Source organism: Bos mutus, chromosome 3 (genome assembly GCF_027580195.1).
Source record: "Bos mutus isolate GX-2022 chromosome 3, NWIPB_WYAK_1.1, whole genome shotgun sequence".
Classification (NCBI taxonomy): Eukaryota; Metazoa; Chordata; class Mammalia; order Artiodactyla; family Bovidae; genus Bos; species Bos mutus.
In genome coordinates this window covers 38,882,793-38,895,905 of record NC_091619.1, presented here as the reverse complement: position 1 = coordinate 38,895,905, position 13,113 = coordinate 38,882,793, and the positions used below count along the sequence as shown (strand labels likewise).

Here is a 13,113-nt window from a genome sequence, read left to right as displayed (position 1 = left end):
CATGACGAGATGGGAATGAAAGCTATGATCTTAGATTTTTGAATGTTGAGTTTTTAGCCAGCTTTTTTTTCACTCTCCTCTTTCATCTTCATCAAGAGGCTCTTTAGTTCTTCTTCAATTTCTGCTATTAGAGTGTTATTATCTGCATATCTGAGGTTGTTGATATTTCCCCATGCATCTTGATTCCAGCTTATGATTCATCCAGCCTGGTATTTTGCAAGATATACTCTGCATAGAAATTAAATAAAAGTGTGAAAGCATGAGCCTTGTTGTACTCCTTTCCCAAGTTTGAACCAGTCTGTTGTTCCATGTTTGGTTATTTAACTGTTGCTTTTTGACCTGCATATAGATTTCAGGAGACAGGTATGGTGGTCTGGTATTCCCATCTCTAAGAATTTTCCAGTTTGTTGTAATCTACACATTCAAAGTATTTAGCATAGTCAATGAAGCAGAAGTAGATTTTTTTTTTTTAATTTTCTAGCTTTTTGTATGATCCAACAAATGTTGGCCATTTGATCTCTGGTTCCTCTGCCTTTTCTAAATCTAGCTTGTTCATCTGGAAGTTCTGGGTTCTTATACTATTGAAGCCTAGCTTGAAGGATTTTGAGCATTATCTTGCTAGCATGTGAAATGAGCACAATTGTATGGTAGTTTGAACATTCTTTGGCATTTGCCTTTCTTTAGGACTGAAATGGAGAAGGCAATGGCACCCCACTCCAGTACTTTTGCCTAGAAAATCCCATGGATGGAGGAGCCTGGTAGGCTGCAGTCCATGTGGTTGCGAAGAGTCGGACACGACTGAGCGACTTCACTTTCATTTTTCAATTTCATGCATTGGAGAAGAAAATGGCAACCCACTCCAGTGTTCTTGCCTGGAGAATCCCAGGGATGGGGGAGCCTGGTGGGCTGCCGTCTATGGGGTCGCACAGAATCGGACACAACTGAAGCTACAGCAGCAGCAACAGCAACAGGACTGAAATGAAAACTGACCTTTCCCAGTCCTGTGGCCACTGCTGAGTTTTCCAATTTTGCTGGCATATTGAGGGCAGCACTTTAACAGCATCATCTTTTAGGATTTGAAATAGCTCAGCTAGAATTCCATCACCACCACAAGCTTTGTTCAAAGTAATGTTTCTTAAGGCCCACTTGACTTCACATTCCAGAATATCTGGCCTTATATGAGTGATCATACCATCGTGGTTAACTGTGTAATTAGGACCTTCTTTATGTAGTTCTTCTGTGTATTCTTGCCACCTCTTCTTAATCTCTTCTGTGTCTGTTACGTCCTTGCCATTTCTGTCATTTATTGTGCCCATCTCTGCATGAAGTGTTCCTTTGGTATCTCCAATTTTCTTGAAGAGATCTATAGTCCTTCCTGTTCTATTGTTTTCCTCTATTTATTTGCATTATTCACTTAAAAAGGCTTTATTATCTCTCCTTGTAGTTAAGATGTTATATCCCACATTTTTTTCCTCTCAATTTCCTAAAATTTAATGACAGAAGAGCTGTAAGTATCCTTTTAAAATGTTTTTTCACATAACAAATTACCTGGTTAGGTTAGGTAAGATTGCAATTATTAGTGACTTTATATTTGTAACACCAAGCACTATTCCTCCTAAATAGGGTATTATTTAAAAAGAAAAAAAAAAAAAGTTGCTTACAGCTTCACCTGGAAGACCCCTTGGTCCTATTTCTCCATCTTCTCCCTGTCATGGACGTAATGAATAGGATAGTGATGTGATCAGACAATGCAACATTTCAGCATGGTTTTCTTTAATGTTTTAATTTTAAATATTTCTTAAAAGAAATGAACTTTCATATACCCTTATTCCATCTTCACCAGGAGGACCAGGAGGACCTTGAGGACCTCGTTCACCCTATTAAAGAAATCCAAATACAATTAGAATTTGAAGTAAGCCAGAATATTTATAACTCTATCCTACAGCTATCCTAGCAAAAATAATGAAACATTTGGTAGAAAAACTTATGCTTTATTTTCTCTCCTGAAAACACTTCAGAGATAAGTCATAACTTTATATTAACTGGCATTACAATTTAGTATGCAAGGAAAACATTCCTTCAATTTTGAAAACAAAAAGATTTAAATAAAATATCCAAATAATTTTCAGACTTTTAATTATTACAAACTAACAGAAAATTATTTTGCTGAAGATTGTCTTCATTCTTCATGGTGAATGGATGCACTTTGCTGATTTTTATTTAAATTTTCTCTGCTTCTTAAACAATTCTCATCAATTCAGCACAATTCTGGAAGACTAACAAAGCTTCAATTTAAAAAAAACAAAAACAAAATTATGTATTTCCCTCAACGTGGCACACAGTAGATATTTTGCTAAACTTTCATGGGACTCTCTTTTCTTTATCTTTCTTTTTTTCACTTCTAATTTTCTTAAAGATTGCCTCACCTTTATTTTTAACTTTTGAAGAAGAGTAATGTGAAGATCTAAAGCTGATCTCTTTTGAGAGACCACATCCTGGCTTAATTTCCCACTAAAACTACTGACTGGATTGCTGTTCAACATTGTATATTGTTAATAAGCCCTAGTAAATTATAAATTCCTGCATTGAATTATAAACTTATATTATCACAAAGAAGTAGTCTATGGTATCTCGATCTACCGGCACCATCTAACAAGTATAATAAAATACATTGCCCAGTATATTGTAATATTAACTACAGATTGCCTGCAGGTGTCTTTTGAATATATCCATAGGCAAAATGTAAGAAAGAAATTGAGGTAATTATCAAAAAATTAAATCTCTATACTTGTTCTGTAAATATATTTTGCATATACATAAACATCCTGTAGGAGGGTACAGCAACCCACTCCAGCATTCTTGCCTAGAAAATCATGGACAGAGGACCTGGCGGGCTACAGTCCAGAGGGTCATAAAGACTCTAACAAGACTGAAGCGACTTAGCATGTACACATCCATGTACCTAAAGATTCTGCCTCAACTTATATTTGTGTAAAATGAGTATTTTAATATCTAAAAAATATAATAATATCCCACATATAATTCTACTTATATTTCTTCATGTATCTTTTAGATGTACTAATTTACATGAGTTCACAAATACTTAATTTTCTTATTTCTTAGTGCAGCTATTTAAAATATTTCATAGTATTCTTTTATTATCCCTGTATAAAAAGCAATAGAATGGTATATCTTACCCTGTGACCCTTGTCACCTGGTAGACCTGGAAGTCCATCAAATCCTCGATCCCCCTGTAAAAGCAGCATCATCACCATCATCAACAATGTCATATTCTGAGCTTATTTCTGAACTGTAATTCGAATGTTAAATATTATTTCATATCAAGAAACTTTATTTTAAAATATAAAAACTTCAGGAGAAACTGAGTGAATATACAAACATATGAGACGAGTTCCTGACCTTGGCCCCGGGTTCTCCTGGCATTCCTCTTCCTCCATCAGCACCCGGACGACCCTGACAGTACCAAGAACATGACTAAGCAAAAAGGATTCCAAATAGCACAGAGTAAAAGAAAATAAAATAACTGATGGTTTCAGATGCCCTCAATATGCTCAATGAAAGCAAATCATACCCTTTTTCCAGGTTTTCCTGTTGGACCAGGAGGACCTTGGACACCACGTGGGCCCTATATTAAAACATCATATTTAATTAATTTTATAGAATTCCGGTTCAATAAACTCAATCACATAGAAAAATGGTTTTAGAATTTTATATCTTTTTAGTTTTACCTTAATCACTTTAACACACAAAAAAACTGTTTCTTGTATAAAAGTCCACATAAAGCAAGAAGATAAGAGAATCAATTTTTCTACATGGCTCCTTGCCAGAAAAAGTCATACTATTTTATTAAGTTTTTATAGACCTATGATTACATATAAACAAAAGGAATGCAAAATGATATTTTAAACTTAAAAAATTCTCAATTACTAAATTCATTCTCAAAACCTTGGGGTTTTACATTTTCCTTGACTGAAAACATTTCATTTCATTCCTCTTCTCTTTCTAATCCCTTTGCTTTCAAATTTCCCTTCTTTTATGGAGATCTTCTCCTAGATATTTATTCTTTTATTGCAAGTATCACATTTGATTGTAACTGTTTTTTGTTTTGGTTTCCATAGTTGAGTCTCCCATTTAACTGTTAACCACCGCAACTTTGGACTACATCTTTTTCTCCATTATACTTCTACAGTTTAGCACAGTGCCTGATACACATTTCTGGAGGATGACTTGGCAAACTCAAATTCAATTACTGACTGGTGCCATGCCATCTCAGATTAAAGTTTTAAGGTCCTCAGTATCTTTCTTGAGGTAGTTCAGTACAATGTTATATCAACATACAATGTCTTATTTGTGAATTAATATACATGTTTTAAAAATAAAATTGCACAGCTTATAATAGATAACATACAGATCCATTAGAAATATGACATAGGCCTTCAATGGCACTAGTGGCAAAGAGCCTGCCTGCCAATGCAGAAGACTTTAGAGATGCAGGTTGACTCTTGGTTGGGAAGATCCCCTGGAAGAAAGCACAGCAACCCACTCCAGTATTCTTGCCAGGAGGATCCCATGCACAGAGAAGCCTGGTGGGCCACAGAGTCACAGGGTTGGACATGACTGAAGCGACATAGGGTAGCATCTCTTTTTAAGTTTAAACAATATGAATTTAATGAGTGTGGTAGAAAATGTAACACACATTTGAAATTACAAGTAATTATTATGATAGCTTTGACACAATGATTATAGAAACATGAAATTAAAGGTGCCTAATAGTTAGAGATTAAAAGAATACAGCTTAAAAATACTGTAGAAAAAAATTCTATCCTATACCCCAGGTGGACGGCAAGGAGCAATAATAACAGGACAAATTCTGTTAGTTTTTAATGAAAATGATCTTTCATTTGATACTGCATCTCACTGGAATTAAGGAAAACTACAAAGACCATGAAAATTGCTGCAGCACGTTTTCAAATTCACCCATTTTGTAAAGAGGTGAGTTGGATCCAGAAATTCATAAACTGTAAAAGGCTAAATTTCCTAACTTTTCAATATTTTTATTCAATCTTTTTATGTAATTCTCAGTTAAGGTACAAATGCTTTCCATTCGTTTATGACAATACTTAACAGGCATAAAAAAAAACTCTCACATTCTGTGTCACTCAAATATCTTTATCAATTTAGGGGAATTTTTTTTCTCATTTCAAAATAAACTGTGGTGCATCCAAACATGGGAATATTAACTCAGTAACAAAAACAAATAAACTACGGATGTGCTCATCAACTGCAACAAATTATGCTGAGTGAAAGAAGACAGTTTCAAAAGATTACATAATGTATGGTTTCATTTATATGATATTCTTGGAAACATAAAACTGTAATGGTGAAGAACAGATCAGCAGTCAGTCAGCTATTAGCAGTAGGAAGAAGATGTGACGGTAAAGTGGTATCAAGTAATTGTTTGGGGTTCTGTAACTGTTCAATATCCAAATGATTGTGGGGGTAGTTAGGGAAAATGCATATAGGTGTTCAAATTCACTTTTACAATATAATATTGTTAAAATAAAATCGATTTTTTTTAAAAAAGGAAAAAATAGATGACCACTTGAAAGCTCCTGCAGCCAATCTGAATCTATACATATTGAGTAAACCAGGAAGCATTTTCATTAAAAAAATGAATGAATTTTAAAAGTACATGATACTTTGTTGTCAGTTCTCTAGAATAAGTATATTCCATAATGTGTTTACAGTGTATGTTTCTATCTACTTATCATTCAAGGAAAAATAATACTTTAAATTTAAATACTGTAAATATATTGTAGGGCTTCCCAGATGGCTCAGTGCAGGAGACTCAGGAAACAGGGGTTCTCTCCCTGGGTTGGGAAGATCCTTTGAAGTAGGAAATGGCAATCCGCTCCAGTATTCTTGCCTAGGTAATCTTATGGACAGAGGAGCCTGGCGGGCTACAGTTCATGGGGCCTCAAAGAGTTGGACATGACTGAGACTGAACACACATGCATGTGCAACAATATGTGAGATCTTTCTAAGAATTTCAGCTCAGATGTTCTCAGTTTCTCTTGATTTCCTCAGCTCTACAAAGGATTTAAAGTAAGCGTCTTTTAGATACATTAAATATCCTTTCTGAGAGAATTTATTAGATTTGGTCTCCACAAGAAACATTTTAGGCTTGTGTCAGGGTTGCTATAAGTACAATCGCAATGGTTCTGCTTTGCTCTGTACAATTTTAAACCAATTTAATATTCAGAAGACCTATTACTATCAAGACTTTATAATTCTAGCTTATTGTCTTCTTCTAATATTGTTTAAATTAATCAAATTATTGGTAGTCAACTGACCATTAGAGATTTTTCAATTAAAGAAGTTGATGTGAGCTGAAAGGCCATGTAAGTAATTTCTTTACTCCTAAAACAAATGGCAGACCCTTCAATTACCATAATAGATAAAATAAATTTAAATATTAAATAAGTGAAATAGGTTAATTTTTACCTGAGGACCTGGATCACCCATCTCACCTTTGGCCCCAGAAGAACCAGGCCCACCCTGTAGAGAAAAAGTGAAGACATATTCATTTAATTTTGTAATTCTCTAATCAGTTGTGTCCTACTATTTTCACTTGAAATAAACATTATTCAAAATACATTTCTTCAAATATGATTTTATTAGTTAATACAATAAAATTTTCAAGTCTTCTGAATGAAACACATCTCTTCTCAGATTTTGACTGTATTCACATGTGGGAACTATGTTTAAAAGCTTATATTTACTGATAATCACACAGAAGCCAATTTCATGAGCTCACACTGAGATATTCTCTAATGTGTATGCCATCAGAGCACTTACCACCATACTCAGGCATTATTTATCATTACACTGTGGTGCAGTACTAGAGAAAACACATTTTTACAGACTTGGTTACACACTGAATCCATTTATACAACTTGGAAACATGCTAATGCTTTTATACTCAGAAATTTCTGAAACGCTGAATTCTATAGCAATAAAACATCAAAAACAGATGCTATTGCTATCATTATAATGTCCTGAAATAATGTTAAAGCATTTTCCCCTAGATTGTTCTGTATTAATTTTCCCCACAAAAATAAATCCTATGACAAAGCCTCTTACAAATATTTACATAAGTCAAGAAGTGCAACAAAAATCTGGCACATTAACTGGAAAAAATATAAAATCACTTTATAAAAGTGCTGTGAGTTTAAAAAAAATAAATACTAGGCCATTCACCCTCCTAAAGAGCTTTAAAACTTTAAAATTGAACATAATGATAATAGTTACTTCATGCTGAAGTATACTTTGTGTGTTTAAAAAGTTTCTGATTTATTTAAATCAATATTCTACTAAATATTGCCTTGAATCAAAGTGCAAAAGGCTAAAATTATACAAAGCCTGAAAATGCTAGGTGTTGAGAGCCTCCTGGTGGCTCCAAAGTAAAATAACTGTTAATGTGACTGCCAAAAAATATGGCAAGTCAAGTAATATGAATATTCCAGTCTTGAAGATCATGCTTGTAATCTTGCAGTCAAATTTCTTCAAGAAAGAAACTGGAGTTCTACATTAAATGAGATTATTATTCAGACCTGAATGCAAAGAACAGTTCAATAATCTAATTAATTTATTACATTGTATATCTGTATATAAGCACTATCTACTTAACAGATTATAATTACTTTGCCCAAACACTTATTCTAAAAATTGTCATGCAATCATTGACAGTAACAGAAAAAGCAAAAGAACATTTTCAAGATTTCCTAAATATTTTATAATATAGATCTCCTTTTATCTATAAAAGCAATTGGAAATAAATAATTGAATAAAGGAAGTGCTCATGGAAAAAATGAAAATATTTATGTCTTAAAATATTGCTTCTTTTTAAAATCTTAATATATAAAACATTTTTAGACTCTAAAATTAAGATTATTGACAGTCTGTAATAACTTTATGTTTTGGAGCAATGAAAATAGAAGAGAAAATGGTGAAAACAAACAACGTGATTACTTTCTCTCAATACCTACCTTTAATATTTTAGGAAGCTAAAACACTCTATAACAAAGACTTTAGTAATAAAATCAATTAATCTTGGATATTACATTGAGAATGGTAATGTAATAACATGGGTGTTAATGTTTTCCCTTTGCAAACATGCTGTGAATGTCTGGCCCTAAATGACTGGTGAAAACAGAACAGCTCAATGTAACAAGCTTTCATGGATTCTGTTCATCACTGCCCTTACCCTATATAAATCCACTAGATTTGTATTTGTCAGGATGATAAGTAGGAAAATGCCTTTAATTTTAGAGATTCTAGACTGATGTTTTAAAATTAAACAATAGGCAGTGTTTCCCAAGCATTCTTGAACATAAGATTCAGCCTGCTGCCTCATTAAAAATACATTTTGTCAGTTCCAACCCTAAATCTGCCTCTCCAACTCTGAATTTGCCTCATCAGAGTCTCAAGTTCCAGGCTCCAGGAACTTTCACTTTTAATAAAATATACACATGATTCTTCCACTCCCATATCTGTAAAACACCAGCATATTAGTGATTTTCCTCAGTCATGTAAATTTGTTATTACTAATAAGCAACTAAACATTAATTCTATTTCTTCCTTTGTTAACTGACATAAACTCTTTCATTTCCTTATTATATTTTGTAAGGCAGAGCAGTAAAACTATATGATAAATACATAATAATGCATTTAGAAATGTGTAATTTAAATTCTGTGGAACATACTGCCAGAACACATGTTCCACATGAGCTCGTATGATTGAGTGTATAGCCATGACAATACATAAAATGCTGTAAAATTTCAAGAATGAATTCAAAGAACTATAAATATCTGGAAAAATACATAAAAAACACTTGAATAAATTACATGAAGAAAACTAGCATCCCAATAAGGTCAATAAAACAGAATTAGAAAACTATTTAATTGATCATATTTGAATAAAAAAGTTTTGCTGTGTCTAATCAGCAAACCAAAAGTAAACTTTTAATGTTAAGCATAATAATTTCTATAAGTACCATTATTTCAATAAAGTATATTGCACATATAAGATCATATCGAAAGCATAGTATAGCTTTTAATATCAAAAACAAATACTTAAATTATAAATTATTCCATCAATTTTAAAATCAATGTAAAACTAGGCTGGAATTTTTCAGTTCTTTTCTCTTTTTTAAAAAGAATCTTTTGTTGTGTGTGTGTGTGTGTGTGTGTGTGTGTGTGTGAATTGCTATAGTCCTTAGCATTTGGTAAATTTCAAAATATTTGAGATTATTTTTAAAAATATAGACTACATTAGCTTGTCAGTAAGCTTATAAGGAAAAACAAAACACATTTTCCAAGAGCCTCTGAAAGACAAAATAGCTTTTCTAATATCTGAAACAATTCATGAAATACTATAGGCAACTTAAAGTTTAAGCCACGTCTCTTGTTTTCTCCTAAGATTATGGACAATTTTTCATTAGCCTCATATATTTTTGCTTTTTTAATCAATTCTTTTTAACCTAAAATTAAATCTCAAGAATTTATTGTAAAATTGAAATTCAATAGCTCTATTGTACAAATAATTAGTATTGTTTTAAAAGTTAATAATTGGATATGTGATTTAATTATATTTTTCATTGTATTATTTGAGAACTTCCTACGGCAATTTTTCATTAAAATTTACTGAGGACTGAATTCAAATAGCTTCTTTTAAATGGAAACAAAATGAGGTGTAAGTCTATTTATTTACCTTACTTTCACCAGCCAGAGATATGAAAACAGCCTGACCAAAGCTCACAAGGAACTACGAATACAGGAATTTAAATATATAAAATCTTATTGGATAACCTACCACAGGACCCGGTCTTCCAGTCAGACCCATTGGGCCAGGTGGACCTCTCAAAGCAATCTAGAAAACAAAATAAAGCAAATTCAGGAACAATACCTTGGATGAGCATATTAAACCACAATAATTATTTGTACAAGTTGCCCTTGAGTAACAGCGTGATCAACAGAGGCATAATAGCTATGCAGAAAGGGTGATTACTGAAGAATCATGTTTCTAAAATGACAATGACATAAGTATCAAACTTTTTTAAACTGTTGTAACTTATATAGTCTTATACTATATATTTATTATTTATCTAATGATAAAAGTAAAAATATATTTTAATATCTAATAAGAAACTTAATATCTGATCATTTTTCTACTCAAATGTACATTTAGAATATTGCATAAATTTCTCTTCAATATGTAGGTGCAATTCTCATTGAAAATACTTTCAGTTGTGAACAATTTGAGATGCTTTTTAAGTAAGTTTTCTAGCAATATCTTACAAAAAGCTATGACAATTCAAGCCAAATAAAAGCAAAATTGATCAGGAAGTGTTAAGATAATATAGCTATTTTAACAAATCTCAAATTTAGTGCTTTATGGAAAAATACATTTATTTTATAGAATCATAGGCATAATAGACTGATTACATGCACTATTGACACTGAATATTAGAAATGTGAAATTAGCACACTTGTAAAGCTGGAACAATTAGAGTAAAAAGATAAATATTTGACAGGTGTTAAATTAGTGTGGTGTGCTATTTTTGAATATTAGTGATTCCAAAGATGAATATGTAGATTACCATAGCAGATATAAAAATATTACAATAGAAATAATATGTAAAATCATATTAGAAAAGTGCATGAGATGAAAACAGTAATATCTCCAAAATTACACTACTGACTCACCATGAGATTTTTGACAATACACTTCTTAATCCTTGAGATTAAATATCTGAAAAATTGGAATTATAATGCTTGCTACCTATTTCCAAGTAGATTAAAAGGACTAATAAAATTAGGAATTCAGTGGCCTAATAAACTATTTAAGCTCAAATAATTATCTAAAACTTGTCCAAAGTAATATAATTTGTAAGTTGTATGCACCATTAGTAAATCAATTTAAATATTTTTAGACTTCTATCATGTCAAGATCTAATAAACAAGTATTTTAAATTTTCATTGTCTTTATAGATGATGTAACCAAACAATGATATTTTTTCAAATAGACTTACATTTTCATATAATGTATGCAGTCATAAATTAATGATGATAAATAGTTATCACCAAAATGATTTATATCACTTAGGAAGCAGGAACTCATATCCATACCACTGTAAGCCTTTTATTTCCTTTCTCCTTGAAAAGAAAACAAGACTACACTATGAATAAAAGTATTATATCACTTTCAACTCTTTCCTGATCCATTCTTTTTATTTCTTTATTTTATTTTAATTGTAATGGAAAAAATTTAAAAATAAACAATTTTATATTCTACATGTATGCAGATAGTGGAAAACTTTTAGTTGACAATAAAGTATGAACTGAGCAGGTCTGGGAAAAATAAAATATAGATTACAATGTTTCACACATAGACTGCATATTTGAAGGTTTCTTTCCTACACAAGAATGCCTAAGAAACTGAAATTTCTGGATTAATTGGATATCCTGAATAATCTGTAAGATTAGGTGGAAAAATTATTTAAAAGTTTACCCTCTTTATTCATTGATCACCGACATACGACATACGCCTTAGCAGGGAAAACTGGATGTGAAAGATAAAGGACGTTATGTATAAATTCACCATCAGCCCTCTTTGAATAAAATTAGAAAATGTGTGTGTTATGGTTTGTGTGTTTTTGCAAGAATTATGTGTAGTAATACTGCAAAGGCCAGTCATTTAAATTCAATATCAAATAAAATATTCCTACCGGAAAAACAGATATTTTCTTAGCATCTTCTCCATCTAGATTCAATATACTATATAGAATTTTGTTTATAATAGTAGCACCCTCCAGATACATACACACACACACACACACACACACACACACACACCTCACACACTCTCTGTCTCTTTCTCTCTCTCTTGTGTAATTGAACACATAATCAGGTTATGGGACTACATGTTGATCCTTTCTTACCCGAGCCTGCTGAAGAATGGCCTGGGCCTGAGCTTCCTGAGCAGAGACGGTTGGTCCTTTGGAACTATCACCGCCATAACGAAACTAAAAAAAAAGATAATAACGTACAAAAGCTCAAAATCAGACTTTCTCAAATAGGTGCCTTAATTACCAGTTTAAACACTACTTACTTAAAATGATGGCATTTTACAAAGTGTGAGGTAATTCCATCATGAATCATACCTTGATTTTTTTCTAAATTTTCCTTTTATTAAGATACGGAGGTTCTCTAGACCATGCTTTACCACATTTAGAAGAGACTACAGAATCTACAATTTTAAATTCCATAATTTTTGAAAACACTGGAATAAGCCATCATCCATTTCTTTACCTGTGCAAACGCTACCCACTTTATCCACTCATTTGTGAAAATTCTAAATGCACTCAGTTCAACAGTATTATAGATCAACTGCTATTTTCTGAGCAAAACTTCTAGAATCTCTGAGAACACAGAGGAAATCTTCCTTGAGATGGATTCAGTTTGTTTACCTTAAGTAATTATACTAGGAAACATCCTTTCTGTATCCCTTCATAAAATGCTAAAGCTCCTTTTGATTTTTAACTCAAAATGCAGGATGAATAAGTTTCTCATGCTATATTATTATTACTTGAGTCTATATTATATTTAAATAGATAAACCTATTTTTTCACAAGAACTTGGGCAACTTTATAAATCTTTTTGAAGTATATTTGGTTTACAAGGTTGTGTTAGCTTCTGGTATTACAGAGAAGTAATATGTATATATATGGGTACTATATACTTTATCATATTCTCTTCTGCTATGATTTATTATAATTTAATATTGTATAGCCTGTGCTATACAATAGAACCTGTTTATCTTTTTATGTATAGTAGCTTTTATCTGCTAATTCTCTACCTTTCTTCTCCTTTGGTAAGTATAAGTTTGCTTTTTAAGTCTGTGAGTCTGTTTCTGTTTTGTATGTAAGTTCATTTGTATCATGTTTTAGTTTTCACATATAAGTGATAATGTATGATATTTGTCTTTCTCTGTCTGACTTATTTCACCCAGTATGATAATCAATAGTTTCA

The 13,113-nt window shown here is 31.9% G+C and overlaps 1 protein-coding gene across 1 annotated transcript in view; it reads right to left on the bottom strand.

The window, feature by feature from the left end:
• COL11A1 (collagen type XI alpha 1 chain) overlaps positions 1-13,113 on the bottom strand; it is a 229,597-nt gene that overhangs the window by 128,621 nt on the left and 87,863 nt on the right. Inside the window, 8 exon segments of the mRNA XM_070367586.1 lie at positions 1,662-1,706; positions 1,824-1,877; positions 3,198-3,251; positions 3,421-3,474; positions 3,593-3,646; positions 6,526-6,579; positions 9,896-9,952; positions 12,024-12,107. Coding sequence (XP_070223687.1) covers positions 1,662-1,706; positions 1,824-1,877; positions 3,198-3,251; positions 3,421-3,474; positions 3,593-3,646; positions 6,526-6,579; positions 9,896-9,952; positions 12,024-12,107 — 456 coding nt within the window.